Here is a 19,006-nt window from a genome sequence, read left to right on the forward strand (position 1 = left end):
ATTAATACTATTTTTTTAATTATTTAAGTTAAAACAAACTTAGATTTCAAATTCTGAATGCTAAAAGTCTGACATCTTTCAGAATTTTGCTGATTTTTTTTCCCTGTATCTCTCAGCATACGTGAAAGAAGTTACATAACTTTTTATTTTAATGGTTGGCCAGTATTTGAGCTCTTCTAGTTTATTTCTGTCAAAAATATTGATATGAAGTGATATATCTTTGTGTACATTCTTTGTAATCAAAGTGGGATTAAACTGAGGTCCTGTTTCCTTGAATGTAGCAGGAAAAAAGACAATAGGAAACAGCTCCTTTGGCTGTAACCCAACCCTCTCTCTTCAATCACTGCTGCACTCAGAAAACATTTTTTTCTCTCTCTTTGTCGGAATTCAGGATCATTCTATAAAGTGTTTCACTGTTTAGGGGGGGAGAGTTGCCAGCATATGGAACATTTCTGACTGGGTCACTTACACCATTTCTTTAAAATTATATACACGTCTTAGTGTTCACATTCACATGGCTCAGATGTTTTTTATTTACCCGTCTTGTGGCTGGTGCTTGGGAGGTGATACCCATTTGTCTGCATCTTCTGTTTTTCCACAGTTATTATTCAAACCCATTTTACTCTCTAGGACTACAAACCGGTTTCATTCCACTCTGTTTCCAGTCAGTTTTCTCTGTAGCCGTTAAGGAAAACGGGCGGGGAAAGTATGCCTCTCACTTCTTTGTAAAAGGTGGGTTTATGAACCACTCTGTTACCGTATTTTGAAATGTGCTGTTATGAATTCTTTTGAGCTTCACTTCTTTTTAAAGGACCTAAACAGCATTTGGTCGTCCAAGAAGTTTTGCTCTCTCTTGTTTCGGACAGTGAAATTTTAAGAATATCAGAAGCGTTCTTTAACAGTCTAAACTAAGACTTAAACAGGGGCTGTGCTCATTGCTGTGTTCTTAAAGTCTAGGGCAGACAAACCTGTGTTTTGCTATACTGAATATTTTAAGGCCTCTACTCCTTCTGGATTTTTCCAGGTTAGTATTGCAAAAGGTCTTTCCCTATCCTGATTATCTATAAAAACAATAATCAGAAGTGCTTATTTAGTGCAAGAGCCAGATTGTATGTTTGTTATCTTTCACTGGCAGTGAAACACCTGGAGAGTTATTTAATGTTGTAAATTAGTGTGCAATTAGAAAAAGAGTTTTGTGTTGAGTTTTTTGGGGGGTGTTTAGTTTTTTTTTCCCCAGCAAAATCAAGAATAAGCATCGTCATAGTGTATGGTTTCTTTCTATAGTTTTCAGCTAGATTTAGTGATTGCTTCAGAGTTCATTATTAATTATCCTATACTGTATCTTGCAACAGTATTTGTCCTAGTGTTGTCAGAACTCCCTGCAGTGTGGATCTATTAAAACTCTGCAAAAGGAGACATGAAGGGAAAAGGATAATAGTGTATGCACGAGTGCAGTAAAGAGCTCTGAAGTTCTAGGGTATTTTTAGTTAAAAGCAAATGTCTAATTCAAGAATTATAGAAGAAAAGTGGATCTGTAATTATGTTCATAATGAGAGAGGTCCTTTTCTAGTGCTTAATCTAAATAATGTGAAATATTTAGGTTTCTGAGCACTATAGAAAACAAAGCTGGTAACATAGGAGGTTATTGTGGTCCAGGGAAAGGAGAGGGGACTGGATTCTAAAGTAGTGAAAATCAGCATAGCTCAGTTGGAGCTCTTTATTTCTCTTGATGTACACTAGTTGAAAATTGGTTTATGACTTCAAGTTGCATAGAAACAAAGCAAACAAAAGTTATGAAAGCATCCATCTAGGAAAACATTGAGGGAAGAAAAGTACAGTGAAAGCAGAACTTTTTCTAAATTAAATTTACTATTAAATTTAATAAAGTTTCCTAGTGGGGAGTTCCTGGAAAATGTGGACTGAAATGTGAAGCAAACTTTGATTGCCTTTTAGCTGCCTTGATGGTATATTTACAAGAACTAAATTTTTTTTTTCGTTACTTCTTCAGAGGCTTTTTAGAGAAAAATATCCCTGCTTCATAACTATCTTAAGAAGCATTTGCTATGGTTGTTTCCAAAGGAACAGCTTAATAGTTTCATAAATATCAAAGTTAATAGGCTCCTAAAAACAAGGAAAATTGCCTGTAGGTGATTTCTGCTTATACAGAAATAGCTACTCTCTGAACTGATACTTTCTCTAAACTTTCTTTCTAGGGCTGTTACCTATTACTGCATAGTTTGCTGTCCTTTTCCTACTTCCTTTAGGTGTTTTGAATCAACAGTGGGTAGAGCAATACTTAAACAAAATGTGCTTGAGGGTAAAACATGATATAACAAATTATAGAAAATAAACAATATTAAGCACAGCTTGTGACTGTAAGGAGATCAGAAATAGTATAACAGGGACACACTTTTTTTTCCAAATGCAACAGCCATGTACATCATCATATAGCCATACTTATGGCTGGCTTTGAAGAAAAGATAAAATCTTTCAAATAGTGGCTTCCAGAAGGGAGTCTGAGAAAAATTGTTTTTTTCTTGTATTGAGTTGCTATTTGGTATGCAGTGGGAGCTGCTTCTCCTTTATTTTTGCTATCTTTTTTTCCTTGGTTGTAATTTTAATGGTGTTAAGGCACCTAACAGTTTTGATAAACAGCTTTTACTAAAGATATAAAATCATTATTTTCTGTATAAACTTAGTAATGTGTATAAGCCTCATAACAGTCATACTTAAAGAAAACGAGCTCTTTCTGTAGAGGTGCAGGAAAACCCAACACTGGCAAATTAACTTACATTGTGCTTTACTCTTCTTCCATTTAATATTTGTGTTGTACTGGGGGTGGTTATCATTATTAGACAGCTCACAGAGTCATGCTTACGAAAGGACAGGTGAAGTATGAAAAGAGATGCTAGAAAATTGGGTGTTCCTGTTAGGATTTCGTAAGAGGCTTTGAGTCCTGGTGGACTTTCCGCTTCTAGAGCCTTAAACCAGTCTAAATGCAGTAGAGTTGATTTTACAGAAGGCAGCACGAGACTGAAACAAGACTGAGCAGTGCTGGTTTATGGCATGGGAACAGTCTGGTGAAAGCTGCTGGTACTCCCCCTATCACGACTGAGCTGATTTGGCCCAGAAAGTGCAGGGGAACTGTGATTTAGTTTGGGATACCTGCATCCCCTTTTGGGGTGCCCATTAGATTAAAACTAAAAGGCCCTTGCCCTACTCTTCTGTACAGTTCCTGGTTTTGGTAGTTTCATTTTATGCGTAGACAGCTGCTCATCATGTTAGATATTTGTATTTGACATTCCTCAAGTCTCCTAAATTCTTTGTCAGTGGGGAAGAAACATTCATAAAAATGCTAATTCACTGGCAAGTTTTAGAAATCTGTTATTTAAAGTTTTACTTGGGAGCTTTTATCGAAATCTTTATTTTTGAAAGGTAATTCTGGAAGTACATTGTTACTAGTTAACACCCCTGGGAGACTGGTTTCCTCTGGAAAGTGTATGCCTCTTTAGAAAAGATGATGAGATGTCGTAGTCCTGACTTAAGAGTAAGCTCTTAATTCCCTCCACTGCTGTTTTTTGACAAATCCATCCCTGATGCTCCATTGCAGGGTGTAGTGTACAATAAGGGAAAACGATTTTTCTCCTTCAGGCAACAAATAAGCCTCTCCCCCTTTCCCTCCATTCAACTGCAGTTGAATGAAAACCATCGTAGAAACTTAGAGGGAGAAATAGAATTCAACATATATTTCTTCTAATCACTAGGTACAATATAAAAAAAAAAAAAAAAAAACAAAAAACAAAAACCAAACTTAATCCCCAACAGTTCTATCTCTAAAATGAGTGTATCTTCTTTCCCCACTACGCCAGTCCGAAATAATGAGGCAGGAGCCAGTTAGGCTGGCCCTGGTCTTCTCTTACTCTTACTCTGCTGTGGTTGTCAGCATCAAAATTTCTATTACCTCTCTCTTGCTTAATTTTGGGGGTCCTTCTCTACTCTTATTCTCCTTCGTCCACTGATCACTCCCTCTTCCTCCTGTCCCTCTTTCCTTTTCTTGATTCTCCAACAGCTTTTCAGTTTGCTCCACATCGACAGGACTTGATCTACTGTATTTTGTTCCATCTGATTGGTGAAAATCCAAGCATCCCTTGGATTTCTTGGGGTGTTGTGTAATTGAATTGTCTAGAGTGTTAATCATTTGATTATTCTGACATTCTTGATGAAAAAATATGTACATTAAGATCATAATGTAATTACAGAATTTGCTTTTAGCATGAATATATTTCTTCTCAATGACATTGAAATTATTTACTGTTCCCAATATTTCTGTATTATTTTGACAGATATGCAGTGGGCTATGAGTAATTTTAAGGTGGCACAGTTTACTCCATGCAGCTTAAAAGCAATGATTTTCCCCCTCCCATCTTGCCCCATCACATTTTATTATTAATGGACACATTTGAATTGTCAGCTTTCCCAATGTCTTGGTGTACGGGCTGGAATAATCAAATTAATTTGATTGCTTAACCATGTCATTGCTAACTCGGAGTACTGAACACCCTCTTGTTTTGCTTTATCTTTTTCCTAGCAGTTGTTCTGGTTTGGGTTTGGTTTTTTTTTTCTGATTCATTCTGTTAGTTTAAACATAAGAATTCCAAGCTGAAATAGCCAGTAATGTGGAAATGTAGGCTTCCAGGAGCTGTGTGGGCTAGGAATAAACTTTTGACTTTGTCTGGAGGCAGGATGCTAAGATGGCTCAGCTGGCAGGTTTAATGATGATTGTCATGAATATTAAATGATAGAACCAAAACAAAACTCCCAGAGAGACACTTATGCACAAATCTTACATAGCAACACAACCAGCTCAGACAGCTGGCTCTCTGTAGACTTGCTTGAAAGAAAACAGTGCTGAGGCATATTAGGATGATTTTTATAAACCGGAAAGCCAATTTGTGATGCACTGTTGGAAAGTTTGAGGTCTTAATGATTTATAGCTTGCAGCAGAAATCTGTTTTCTGAAGTAGTTAATAACAGGTAAATTATATTGCTGCTGTTCTCTCTTGCATTACGTGTTTCAGAATCTTTTTGAGCTTTGTGCTTGCTAAAAATTTGTATGAGGAGTAAGCTTACTGTTAAAGTTCATACTGGCTCTCTGGTGCGCAGCTATCGTCCCACTTCTTCCTCTGAAGTTCCTCTAATCCCTTTTTTGGTATTTTTTTTTGTCTCTTAAAAAGACAACATTGTAAGGCACAGAATAATAAGCTACAGTTGGTTTTGTTTCTTTCTTGTGATTTGTCCCAGACAGGATAAGAGCTTGCTATTCACAGAGTTCCTCCCTCAGCTCCAGTGGTGTAAAGCTAGCTCCTGCTACACAGAAAAAAAAATAAAATTCAAGAAGCTTGGATTTATTTGAAGTAACACCAACATTCTGGGATGATCCTGTTAACAGCACTGCAGTCATGCTGTGTTTCTAAAAGGAGATCTAAAGGTGAGACATACTCTGTGGCCTAAACAGTAATCTTTGTTACGCTTTGTAAATTGAGCTCAGATTCTTGCTCATAACTTCCTTGACTTTCATGGTTATGTAAATTTATACCAACTTTAACATGTGGTTCAGTGATTTTCAGACACTGAAAGGAATAAGCTGAAATAACAGTGTAGGCTTTCTCAGATAACCGCATGTAGGCATGATCCATTTTGTGGTGGTATTCTCAGTATAAAAAGATAAAGTAAATCTAAACTATTTTTAGGTGCGATGAGTCAGTCTAAATGAGTTGATGGAAAAAGATATAAATGAAAGGACAGTCCAGTTAGAGGAAGTTATGGAGTGTAATGCTTTTATATAAACATTCTGCAGAATTCATTTGGCTTTCTAAACCCTGTCTGTAAATCAAGAAGTGCTTTCCAGTGGCTCATGGAGACCAATTCAGTCATATGGTGCTAGCTGTCTTTGTTTGCCGTTCAATCGCATTAAAAACAGAATATATTTTTAAAAGTAGAATTTTAGAATTAGAATTTTAAAAGTATTTACATGAATAATTGATGTGGTTATTTCAGTGATATTATGTGTCTATGAACAGTGTGCACAATCAGAAATAGAAGTAGCCAGCAGGTTCCCAGCTGTGAAGAAAACTCATTCTGTGAGATAATTTTTCAGCTAGTATCAGGACAATCCCTAATTTATTGCTGTTGTTGTTAAATCAAACAGCTTAGTGGAATGGGAGTGATTTTTTTTAAGGGTAACATAAACCAGATACATTTAAAAGACTTACTTAGTCTATGTTATATTTGTGTTTTCACAGTCCCATGAGGAAATTGCACGCATACTCTCTGACAGGGCTTGCAATAAGTTGAGCTACAGTATTGTGGAATTTATAAATAAATGTATGTTTGTAACTATTGCCCTATGTATTGAAGTTTCCCATCAGAAAAAGTGTAGCCAGCAGGAGGTGATTCTGCCCCTCTACTCCACTCTTGTGAGACCCCCACCTGGAGTACTGCATCCAGCTCTGGAGTCCCCTACATAAGAAGGACATGGACCTGCTGGAGTGTGGCCAGAGGAGGGCCACAAGGATGATTTGAGGGCTGGAGCACCTCTTCTATGAGGAGAGGCTGAGAGAGTTGGAGCTGTTCAGCCTGGAGAAGAGAAGGCTCCAGGGAGATCTTATTGCGGCCTTCCAGTACCTAAAGGGGGCCTACAGGAGAACTGGGGAAGGACTTTTTACTAGGGCATGTAGTGATAGGACGAGGGGGAATGGCTCCAAACTGGAAGAGGGCAGGTTTAGATTAAACATTAGGAAGAAATTTTTTACTTTGAGGGTTATGAGGCACTGGAACAGGTTGCCCAGAGAGGTTGCTGAGGCCCCATCCCTGGAGGCGTTCAATGCCAGGCTGGACGTGGCCTTGGGCAACCTGGTCTAGTGGGAGATGTCCCTGTCTATGGCAGGGGGGTTGGAACTTGATGATCTTCAAGGTCCTTTCCAACCTAAACCATTCTATGAGTCTATGGTAAATATATATTACTTTGTGAAGCAGATAACAGCTAACATAATTATTCAGATCAAATCTTGATTAAGATTTTCAAGCTGAAAAGCTCCTTTACATATTTAGGGAAGTTCAGGTTAATATGTTTTAGTCTGCAAAGGCTACAAACAGTTGTTTCAGGATTAGAGGCTCATTTCTTTCTTACTTGAAATATCCTGTCCACTTTATCGTGAACTAGCTAAGCCTAGCGGATGAAACGTTTACCTCTAGATTCCAGCTGCACCTTCATTTTGCACATTTTGAATGTATCATTAAAACTCTTGACAATGTTGTGAAACACCTTTTATACAATGTCTTTAAATGGGTGAGCCAGAAATACTGTTGGGGTCATCATGGTTTCTACCAGTATTTCAACAAACAAATGACCAATGGACATACAGGCAAATTCCAAGTGATGACAGACATGGATGAACATGGATAAAATATACTCACTTCCGCTGAAAGATGAATTACCACAAAGTGTACCATTCTTGATATTACAGCTCCCTTAGGGTCCCACCAGTCCAAAAATCCAACCAACATTACCTTCTTCAAATGGTTGAAAGTCCCAGTAGGGATGAAAGACAAAGGAAATTTAAGGGAAGCATTGGCTCATTTAACAGCCAGAAAACCTAGCATTAAGGACTGCAAAGTTGTAGTGAAGCTGAGAATTGCACCTTCGTCTTTGTGTCCCAGGTCACCTCTTGAGCAGCAAAACTCCAGCTTGCTTTCTTAAAATAGAATGGGCATCATTTAAAGACAAATTGAGAAAAATTGCTAAGTTACAGACTGAATAGCAGCAGCATAATTTTCTGTGAATCTAGGCACCTGCAAGGTATCAAAGCAAAAGGCATCAGTATTTTTGGAAAATGAGACTGAGAATGTCAAGCAAGGAGCCAGCAGTCACGAACTGTTTAATTCATGCTGATTTTCCCAGAACTGTATTCAAGGAGGATGTCACACTTTTCCGTTCTCAACTTCAACCTTTTCGCTGAGTGCACCATCAGGTTTCACCTCTTCTGAAATTGCACTCTCCCATGAGTTATTTATAATCTCCTGCTGCTTCCCGTAAGTAGAATTTCACTCACCTTCCTTCTCTCTGCCTCAGACTGTTATATTCCACTGATACACTTCCGCTTCACGTATAAACTTTTCAGCAACCTGTTTTCTTCCAGCTCCAAGACTTCCTAAACTCAAAGGGGACCATTCAGAGAATGGAAGGAAGTATTTCCCTTGGTAGGAGCAATTTAGGGACATACGTAGTATTTAATGTGTAGAATCAGAGGCTCAGCACATACTCAAACATCCCTCCTAAGCATGCATTCTTAAAAGCTTTTCAAGTTCACTATAACTGATAGGTTGGTCTTTTGCACGCTGAGAGCTTTTCTGATAAGCTAGAAGATGCCATCATCATTTCATTTCTGTCTACCATTTTTGTTGTGTCAAAGATCAAAACTGCACGGTGTTATTGCTGACCTGTTCAGTTTAAGAAATACACGGAATAGAACGTGTTTTAGGAAGACTGTAAGACTTGCCTTTGTCTAAATTACAAAACAGACAGATCTAGCATCTCAGACACACAGGTGTTTCTCTTTCTGTAACACAAAAATACATCACAAATTCCTTGAAAGTCCTACTGTCCTATTTTTAAAAGTATTGCATAACTATTTTAAAGTACAAAGCATGGTTAAACAGTAAATAAGGAAAGATCAGTGATATTCTTGACACACTTCCAAGCATAATGTTGGACACAGACATGTTACCTAAGAATATAATCTCAATGTAAATGTGTAATCCCTTCAATTAACACTTTTGCCAGAAGTATACTTAGGTCTGATGCACGGCTGCACAGTTCTGCAGTTCAGAATGAACAGCTTACTTTTTGTGGAGCAATATTTATTCTTTTTAATAAGACTATGTTTTTAGCAGCTTTGCTCAAACATAAACATAAGTTTGAGATACCTAGGCCTTATCGGTGATCATTACCAAAACAGCAAACTAGGATGCTTTCGATCTGCCACAGCTATTTTGAACCAGTTATTAGTTTAATCTATAAAGTTATCCTCCAGGCAGTTAACTGCTTGGTAACAAAGCTCTGCAAATCCTACACAACTGATTTCAGTATCTCTGCAAAGGTGCATAGAAATAGGCATAGGGAAGTTTTCACTTCAATCATCATCTAATTCTGTCTGCCCAGGTGCCAGAAAATAAAATTCCCTTTCCTCTACTGGCTGAAACAAATGCTACCTATAAGGCTTTCTTTCGTTCAAAGATTCTGTTGTTTAAAAAAGAAGAGTGCAAGGCTTTAAGTTCAGCTCTACATTCAAACAGTCCCCCAAGTGTAGGCCTGTTTGGATTCAGTTCATCTGTTTGATTCTGTCACCAGTCTGTTATCTGTGTTGTCATAATCTCTAAAGCCCAAGTAGATATGCCAAGAAGTGGGCTCAAATTTTCACAATGCAAGGGTTAAATCCAAGTCTCTGCTTTATCTGCTGCCTTTGCACAATATGAGAAAACTTTACCAAAGCCTGGAAGGTAAAATACGGACACTGATGTCTTTTCCTTTTTCAAAGAGGTTTCTTTAAGTTGAGGGAAAATTAAGTCATATTTTGATTTTTCTTGGATGGCTCGCACCCAGATTCTTCTAAACTTTTCACTTCTCAGAAAAAAATGTCTCATGTCAAGAAGTACTGCAGAACATGGTAATCTGAACATTCATTAACAGTGCAGAATTTCTGATTGCAACAGCTACAAATAACCTATGGGAAGCAGTAATAGGAATTGTTTATTCAAGAATATTTCCTGTGGCTCTGCAGTTCATCCAGGTACGCAAGCTCTGTTTTTCACAGAACATTAATCTTGGTTTCTGTCTGTTATTTTGGATTTCTTGTCAACAGATAACCCAAGCCAAGAAGATCTAAGCATAAGTTTTGTAAACAAGTAAATTAGGACTCACACCATCTACTGAACAGGAAGAAAAAAGCCAAAACAGAAGGTGTTATGTAAAGACCAACAGATGTGTAAGGGTACAAGTTTACATTGTTATTGTTGACCATATTTGACAGAAGCAAAAATAGGAAGCGCTGTTATTAGACTTGCATGTACTGCTCTGCCAAATCTACCTTACCAGTATAAATCATCCCAATAGCTCACTAAGATACACTCTCATTTCCTACCTATTATGTTTTCTGTGTTAGGGTGGGGTTTTTTTGGTTATGCCAAGATCAAAATCATGCCTATGCTATTAGAGTACTTCCAGCAGCGTTGTCCACCTATCGTACATTTAGCTCTTTGAGACTCTGATTGAATAGAATGGAAAAAAAAATCACCTTTTGATGTAGCACTGATTTTTCTGTCAAAGCAGTCAGATGCATTCTATATTACAACCATTGGAATCAGCATTCACAGACAGGGCTCTGAGTGAAGTAATTATTACAAATCTAAAAGTTAAGGGGTTCTTTTTGTCTGTTTTAATCAAAGCATTCAAAGACAAGGACCGACTTTCTCTGAGGATAGCCACTCTATATACCATGTAAGTAGCTTTCAGATTACAGGTTCCCGTGTATTTTACTTTATCTGAATATTACTCATGGTGTATGGATTTGCATATAAGTTGCATGGCTTGTATATTGTTTCCTGCATGGACAGAAGAACATTAAGCAAAAGCATAAATGGATGATGGATAACAGTGTATGATTGTCATCACTTACGTCAGTTCTGGGGATTTCAAGATATCCCTGATAATATCCAGTGTTCGTCTGAAAATATGCAAATACTAATCAGAGCCCCTTAGCACATCTTACTGTTGTGCAGCTGAATCCTACTGAATGGCAGCTTTTTCACTCACAATAGTAGTCAGAAGTTCTTTTAATTTTTTTTTTTCTCGGAGTTTAACCAGATCAGCTGAAAAAAATAGTGTTGGATTTCCTATATAAAACTTTTCACGTCTTCTGCGTTTTCTTGAGTAGATGCAAATTACATTGACCACATTTCAGATACATATATTTATCTATAAAAGAGACAGAATACATTTGTAAAAGTCAGCTAAATTATTTTTTTTTCTTGTTTTCTCTCCCCCATCAAGTGAGTTCTACATGTTCTTGGGAGTCTTGCAAGAGAAAAACTGCAGCAATTAAGTGCCTTTCCAAACTATCATTTGTTTAATATATAGCCTGATGGTGCTTTTGAAACAAAAGTTAAAGGAGGTGATTTACAAACTGTATTGAGGCTTCTCCCATTCCAAAGCACTGTACTTAAACAGATAAGCGTCCTCTTTTAATTTTTACTGAAATGTGGAAGTCTGGCAGGTCTCACCAGTGCAGTTTTTAACATGATCCTGCACTGATTCCTATGTTGTTATGAATTCATAGCTGATATCTTCAGACCACAAAAAATACTGTTGCAGTTTTCAAAGAAACACAAGCTCTTTTCTGCATAAGAAAACTAATACAGAAACTGATTCACTTAAGTCAGTGAAATGCTCATATTTTGGCAAAGGGACACAAAAAGAACAGTACAGTTAGGAAAGAAAGAACTTAGGTTTTTCCAAGAATTTGGGATTAGACATAAACCACAGCTGCTCATTCTGAAGGATTTGGAGTACTTGCATTCTGGCAAGTGGCCTTGTTCAGATTAGGATGCAATAACTAATAACTGTGACTAACAGTTTCTAACCTGCCTTACATGTTCTTAGTATGATTTAGTTAACTGCGGTCTCTACAACTGCAAAAATAAACATAATGCTTTCATCTGCATTTCATAACTCCTGTAATTGAATTTTGGCTGCTTATATTATTTGTCCTGTTGCTCCAGTTGTTAATCAGGGAAGTCCTTAAAGTACAGATGATAGAGTCTCTCCTGTCACAGCAGTTAGTCAAATGTATTAGGATCAAAGTGAGGCACTATTGAAAAGAGTGCCAGGTGGGAAACAGCAACTCAGGTTATGCATCCTCTAAGCGATGAACCCATCTGTAAATTCTTAACATTCCAAGGAGTAAACTAGTATTTAATAATAAAGTAAGACGCAATTGCTGCTTGGCGCAGCAATTCATTAAAACCTCAGACCATTCAAACACCCATGTTAAATTAGAAAGATGCAGATTAGAAGCAGCACAGCATATATGCAAATAATGACATTTGCAATGTTATCTGGCAGCAGCAAGTAAATTGAAAAGAAATTCTTCACTCTCCAAAGGAGGTGTGGAGTAGTAGGAGGGCTGCAATAGTGCTTCATGTAGCTTGGCTACAATAGTGCTTCACGTAGCTTGGCTTGTTTTGAGTGCGATTTATAGATAGTGAGGGCACCTGTTTTACTGGAATAATACAGAGGTCAGGGAAATGCAGCTGACTGAAAAAACAAGGACAGCATACAATTCACTTCTTTTGAGCACAGTGTATACATGTAGTGAGGACACCTGTCTTACTGGAATAATACAGAGGTCAGGGAAATGAAATTTACTGAACAAAACAACCATAGCAGATAGTTTGTTTTTAAGCAAAATAATTCTCAGGCTGTTGGCAACTAACAACCTTAGACATAAAATAGTGTCATTAAATTAACACGGAAAGAAATACTGCAGTATTCTGAATTCATTGTTAAAAAGTAGTCAGTGAAAATGTGTAAAGGGTATGTGCCTACTTAAAGCCTTATTGTCATAACACTTTTCTAGTGAGTGGGAACCTCAAGTGAAGTAGCCTAGGAAGTGATTAAATGCAAGTCCTTCAGTTCCCAAAATGAAATAAAACCAGAAAGGAAACATTTCGCATTCTAAAATACACTCAGTTGTGATAATCTTGTCTAGTAACAGAAAGGAAGCATCTCCCTCTGTTCACAGACATAAGTCAGGGCAGGTTGGATTCACAAGGACCTCACTACCAGAGTGGGGTTTATATCAGCGTTTCCTGTTGTGACAGGACAGTTTCTTTGCTGATATGAACCTGAAATTCAGTAGAAATAGAAGCCGAGTTACCTGCTTTGAGATCAGCAAAGGTGACCTTCACAGCATGAATAGGAAAAGCAGGGAGAGGGTAGTAGCCCTAAGCCACTCAGTGGCGATGAGTTACAATCTAGCTACAACATTTTTGAAATGCAGCTGGATATGGTGATCCCACATGAAGCCAAGACTATGACAGTAATCACAGTAGCACAGCTACTGAAGCTGCTCCATAAGGAAGCACGCAAGGAAGGGAAGAGAAGGGGGAAAAAAACAGTAGGCATTGGAAAATTGTTTGTGAAATGATGGCAAAAGAACAGCCACCATTACCACCAAACCCACATGCATTCCCATAAAGGTGGCAGGTATACAGTCATACCTGTGGGCAGGCATCATCATGGAGCCAACTCCCAGCTGCTGTTGGTATCTAATCAAAAGGTCAGTAGTAATAATAATAAAACAAAAATAATTCTCTGAAGCAATAGTATTTTCTTAGATGCTAAATTATTTGTTCCACCCCAGAGCACTATCCAACAGCAGGGGGATGGAGTCCCTCCTGCAAATTAAGTGGTCTAATGGTAAGACACAAAACAAGTTTAGGGTAAACTCTGTAATACTGTGAAAGAAAGGACAAATAAATAGAAACAGCTTTTCTAGTTATTAAAACTGACAGGCAGCGGTCCCCTGCAAAGCATAAAGTGGAGAATCATCTAATAAAATCTTGACTTCAAAGAAAATGGCCAAAATACTAAAGAAATAAAACAAAATATAGAATTGTATTTTTATTGTATCTATATTATTAATATAGAATCGGGAGCAGCTGCTCAGTTTTTCCAAGTCAATTCAACCTGTCACAGTAGCAGATAAAGCCACATTCAAGAAAATTTACATTTTACTTAAGTTAGTGAAAGTCAGTGGTTAGCAGCAATTTACATACCACCTTGTCATGGTTTAGGCTGGGCTGGCCACTGAGCGACAGATGCTATCTTTTAACCTCTCCCATCTCAGAAAAGAAGAGAGAGAGAATAAGCGAGAGACTTATGGGTTGAATAAGAAACTATAACTACTTTAATGAAATAATAATAATGAAAAGATAATATTAATAAGAAAATAATGAAATATACACAATATATAAAAAGCCAGTATCAGGCTCCCAAGATGATGATCACATTGCCAACGGGCACTGGGAAAGTCCCAGACTAGATTCAGATGGGAGCTGGATTTGGGAACTGGATTCAGGAGCGCACAGATTGGGATCAAAGGCAGACAGTTGTCCTTGGACACCGGCCATTGAAGACGAGAGAGTTGACCCCTTTGATCCCTCAGCTTTTATACTGAGCATGAGGCAGATGGGATAGAATACCCCGTTAGTCAGTTCTGGTCACCTGTCCCATCCACTCCTCCCCACAGGTGCGACCCCTCTATGCTCTTCCATTTTCAACCCTCCAACTGGGCACACAACAAAGTTAGCTGACCTTGGGCATTACAGCAGTAAGTATAAGCAAGAGCCCCTCTGCATACCATTCCTTGGTATTAACTATAAAAAGCAAACCTTATCACTCTAGAAGCAGACACTGTCTGAAAAATATGCCATGGTTAGTTAGAAGAGACTTAACAAAAGTAAAATTACTGAGAAGAAAACTGTTTCTATTCTATCTCCAACCAGGACACACTTGCTTTTACGATCCTCTTGTTGCTGAAAGACTGCCAGAGAAACCCAATAAAGGGGGTCTGCTTTCATCCTACAGGATCTGCAGTTTTATGTTAGGTTAAAAGGAAGAGGAACATAGGAATGCACACTTCATTGCAACATCAATGATGAAGCCAGAGTAAGAACAAAGAAACGCTAACAAAAATTAAAAATAAGAGCTGAAATTGTCAACATAAAGATGCTAACAATATCCATAGGATACTGATCCACTATGATAAACTTGTGCTGTAAGAGTATGTGGTAAACAGGGGGCTATCATTTCCGGGTTTTTGTCAGAGAAAGAGTGGAGGAAGCTAGAAGGAAGTCATCATAATCTAATATAGATGACATTTTATAATTATTTTTAAAAAATTAAAGTGTCAATTATTCAAAACTAACATAATAATAGTCTTACTTAAAATGTAGTTCTCATGGGGAAAAAAAGATTTATTTTTCTTGGTTTACAGCTGTAGGCATTGCATAAATATTCTGCAGTAACTGCATTTGAAGAGATTGAGTGGTTTTACATCCAGTATTCTTAAACCTATCAAATATTAAATCCCACAATGCTTTTTAAAATGTAAGCCTCTATTACACCTGTTTGTACATGTGATACCTACACTCACTTGAAGCACAGAGAATTGATGTAAGCTCATCCAGATAATGCATTCACATTTTTCCAAGGAGTGGGAAACAACTTGAGATTTACAAAAAGACCAGCCATGTTTCAACTATTAAAAACTTCCTTATCTCTTCTAAGGAATGTAATTTTACATTACACACTTGTAAACAGAGAAATCCAGGCAGAAAGAACTTTCATATGAAATAATTCCCATAATTCACAGCAAACAGCTCCAGTGTATGACACTAATATAGATCTGTTTGTTTCCTGGACGGAAGAGCACTATGTTGACTATGTGTGTACACACATACATATTTTCTAAACAGAAAACTGACTCATGATAGCTAATTTTTGTAATGAACTCTAGAAAACCGGGAATCAATCTAATATTCTATCCCCAGGCATTCTCTAGGTACAAAAATATTCTTCAAAACTCATCTTTAATGTTGAAATGTGGCTGATCTTCAGGTTTAAAGTCTAGATTGGGGCTGCCATCCTCATTGAGAATTCTTCGAGAAGTATAGCCAACAATTGGATATTTGGCCTTATAAACATTATTGAAGATATCATCCAGGGACTTCAGTTCTTCTTCTGTGAGTCCTGTCTAAATGAAATATGGAAATGAAAGTCCCGTCTCAAAGAAATAAAAATACAGATATTTATATGCATTTTTCTTTTTTTACTCGTTACTGTAAAGCTTAGGGTCAACTTTGGGGTTTACTTTCCAGAGCATGATTAACAAAATTGATAGTGTAACTTGTAATTTTATTCTTCTCTTTCAAATTCAGCCTTAACAAAACTTTAATTTATTCAGGTCAAACAAACTGTTAATCTCCCCTCATCTTCCCGGCATAAATAAATCACACCTCAAACAAGCAACAACCCACTGACAGAGATAGCATCCACCGCCACATCAGTGACACAGATACACTAAGTCATTTGACAAAGAAAGTGATTTACTCTCTTTGGAAGCATCTTTTCAAACAGCAGGTAATTTCCCTTTACGTGCTTACATAAATTGTACTGATTCCACAGATTAGAAACTTGCCTCTTTAAGGCTGTTAACGCTGCACCTTTCATGAACAGTAAATGCATATCCATTCTATGTATTTAAAAATATTAATGCATTGGTTTTAAAGATATGAATCAACTTAAATAAATCCATACAAATATTTTATTATCATACATCATCTTTCAAAACAATTAAACTAACAGTCCATTTTCTTACTATGTCATGTGTAAGATCTGCTGGATCCAGAGACATCTTTGCAACTCCTCTTGTTGAGTCTTTTCCAACCAAAGCATTGTATGGGGCTCCTTTTCCATAAAATTCTGTAAGATTAAAAAAAAAAAAAAATCCAATAATGATCTGACGATGTACAGGATATGGTCAGCCTCTACCTTTCACCAGGTTGTTACACTTGTCAGTGAACTGAAAGCAACAACTCAAGTCTGAGACTCTTCTTTCCAAAACTGACTTTTGATTTGCTACTTTTTGATAATATATCCCAGTCCTTAAAAAAAAAAACCAAAAAAACAGAGGGTAGGGTTATACAATACAACTGTTGAATTCCTATACTGCAGTCTTAAAATGTACTTATTATTTACAGAGCTGTGCCTTACATTCTCAGGAGAGGTTTGTATACTCCAGACTGCAGTGTCAAGCCTCTAGCCGTCTAACTTAGGATTTGAAGATCAGCCAACATTGATGTCCAGACAAGCTGCACGAACAAGTTTAGTACAAACAAAGCAACAAGCCATTAGTTTGCTTATGATGACATTAAGTTAAGTGTTCAGGACTCCCATGGTCCCATCAAAGATTTTACAGGAAATCTGCATTAATTAGCAGGAGTTCAAATTAAAACATATGTAGTTCTTAGGGAAGGCACAAACAGCAAATACAGAAATAAATGGTTTAGGTGTAAATGATGTAACAAGAAGCCTCATGAAATAAGAAAGTTTTAAAGGAGAAAAAAATTACTTAGCCCCCCCACCCTCCTTTCAAAATCGCAGTTAACTCTTCCAAAAGGTTTGACCATACCACTGGACAGCACGGGTAGGCAAACACCCGCACAAAAGAAAAAGATGAAGCTGCAGCAATGCTAATATTGTGTAGTGCAATACAGGTACATCTAAGTTAGCTTTGATCTGGTCAGTTCATGTACCCCATGCAATAAAACACTGTAGCACCGGCTTCTGACCCCCACATCTCATGAGGACTCAGGGGTCTGGGCAGGTACCTTCAGCGTTTCTGTCATCAGCACTCAAGCTAACTGGACTACGCCGGCTTGTCTGTCTACGTGCACTGTAATCTCAAACCAGTATAAGTTCTAGACAAAACCTTAGTGGGGGAGATGTCAGGGGAGGAAAACTGAGGGTTTTTTTAAAAAGGAAAAAGTATATTATTTTTGTTGTAATTGAACAGCCTTCTGATGCACTGGGAATATTTACAAACAAATGACTGAATAATAGCATGAAAACAAAGCAGACAGCCAGGAGAAGCAGACCCACCTTTTCCAGAAGTGACATCAAATACTACTCCCTTCACTGCCAGGTAAATGGGCTGTCCTTCCTGCAATGAAAGCCATCAGTAGATCCTCAACACTTGCGCATAGGCAAAAGGCAATTAGGTTTAGCCATGAAATCCATAAGCACTCAGGACACAAAGAGAATTAAATTCTCTGTTGTATGTTTTCTCTTGTTTCTGTGTATATACAAACATACATGTTATCTCTCTTGAAATTTCTTATTTGTGCTTTACACTGTCCTTGAGATTTTTGGTTTTGTTTTGGTTTTTGGGTTTTTTTTAGGATTTAAGCAATTTAAGCATATGGAATGAGAGAGTCTTTTTAATCTAAACATCACAATCACAGAAGACATGTCCCTCTTGCAAGTCACCTCTTGATTATCTTCTAGCAGACAAGTGTGCAGACAACTGCAGCTTTCCATTCCTAATGCAGATGGATATTGCACAAGATAAAAGGGTGTATGCCAACAGCATTCTTTATTTGATTAAGACAACAGCAGATAAATACATAAACACACACAAATCTGATCTGCTGACATCTGTTTTACTTAATAAGCCAGTGCTTCTGCTTTGTCTTTTATGAGCAAGATGTATTTTTAGTCAGGTGCTGGTTAGTTTCTTGAAAGTGTCTAGAGAAGACCCTGAGAAGGTCAGCCAACAAGCTGAAGTGAAGACACAGGCATATCAATATAGGACCTTATCATTTTGAATGTGAAGTTCTGCTGAAATTTCTGCATCACAGAGAGCTAAAAACTATCAAGTTGAAATGGCTTTGTTATTTCTACAATCTTGTAGGGGAAAAAAGGGGGCCTAACTACATGGTTTAATTAATTATTGAGAAGAAATTACTTTGGCTCCAACTTACAGTAATCTGAAATTCACTGGTACGACTATCTTGTCAAGCAGGCATCAAATACAATAGGAAAGTGCTATCTAATTGTCTGTACGCAACTGCAACGGACCAAAACCGGCAGCCGCCAGCAGGACAAATGAATAGCAGGCTAGCAACACGCGAATGTCAACAAACTTCTCACGAACGCCTAAAAAGCAAGTTATCCCGTAATTACTGGGAGGGAGGGAAGGAGCAGCAGAGCACGAGAAACCCAAATTTTAACGTGGTTTCAGGGCACCGACCAGCAGGGGAGGAGGCTAACGCTGGGGGCTGTGCGGTGCGGTGCGATGCCAAGACGCGCCACCGGCCCTCGTGTACC

At 37.7% G+C, this 19,006-nt stretch overlaps 1 protein-coding gene across 1 annotated transcript in view; it reads right to left on the reverse strand.

The window, feature by feature from the left end:
* Window positions 1–15,695: 15,695 nt before the first annotated feature.
* The window catches only part of NENF (neudesin neurotrophic factor), a 4,460-nt gene continuing 1,149 nt past the window's right edge, over window positions 15,696–19,006 (reverse strand). Inside the window, exons 2-4 of the mRNA XM_009888549.1 lie at window positions 17,780–17,840; window positions 16,497–16,600; window positions 15,696–15,872 (exon numbers count right to left, since the gene is read on the reverse strand). Of these exons, the coding sequence (XP_009886851.1) occupies window positions 15,696–15,872; window positions 16,497–16,600; window positions 17,780–17,840 (342 nt within the window). The remainder of the gene's footprint in view (window positions 15,873–16,496; window positions 16,601–17,779; window positions 17,841–19,006) is intronic.

The sequence above is a fragment of the Charadrius vociferus genome, unplaced genomic scaffold (assembly GCF_000708025.1).
Source record: "Charadrius vociferus isolate BGI_N301 unplaced genomic scaffold, ASM70802v2 scaffold340, whole genome shotgun sequence".
In the NCBI taxonomy this organism is placed as follows: Eukaryota; Metazoa; Chordata; class Aves; order Charadriiformes; family Charadriidae; genus Charadrius; species Charadrius vociferus.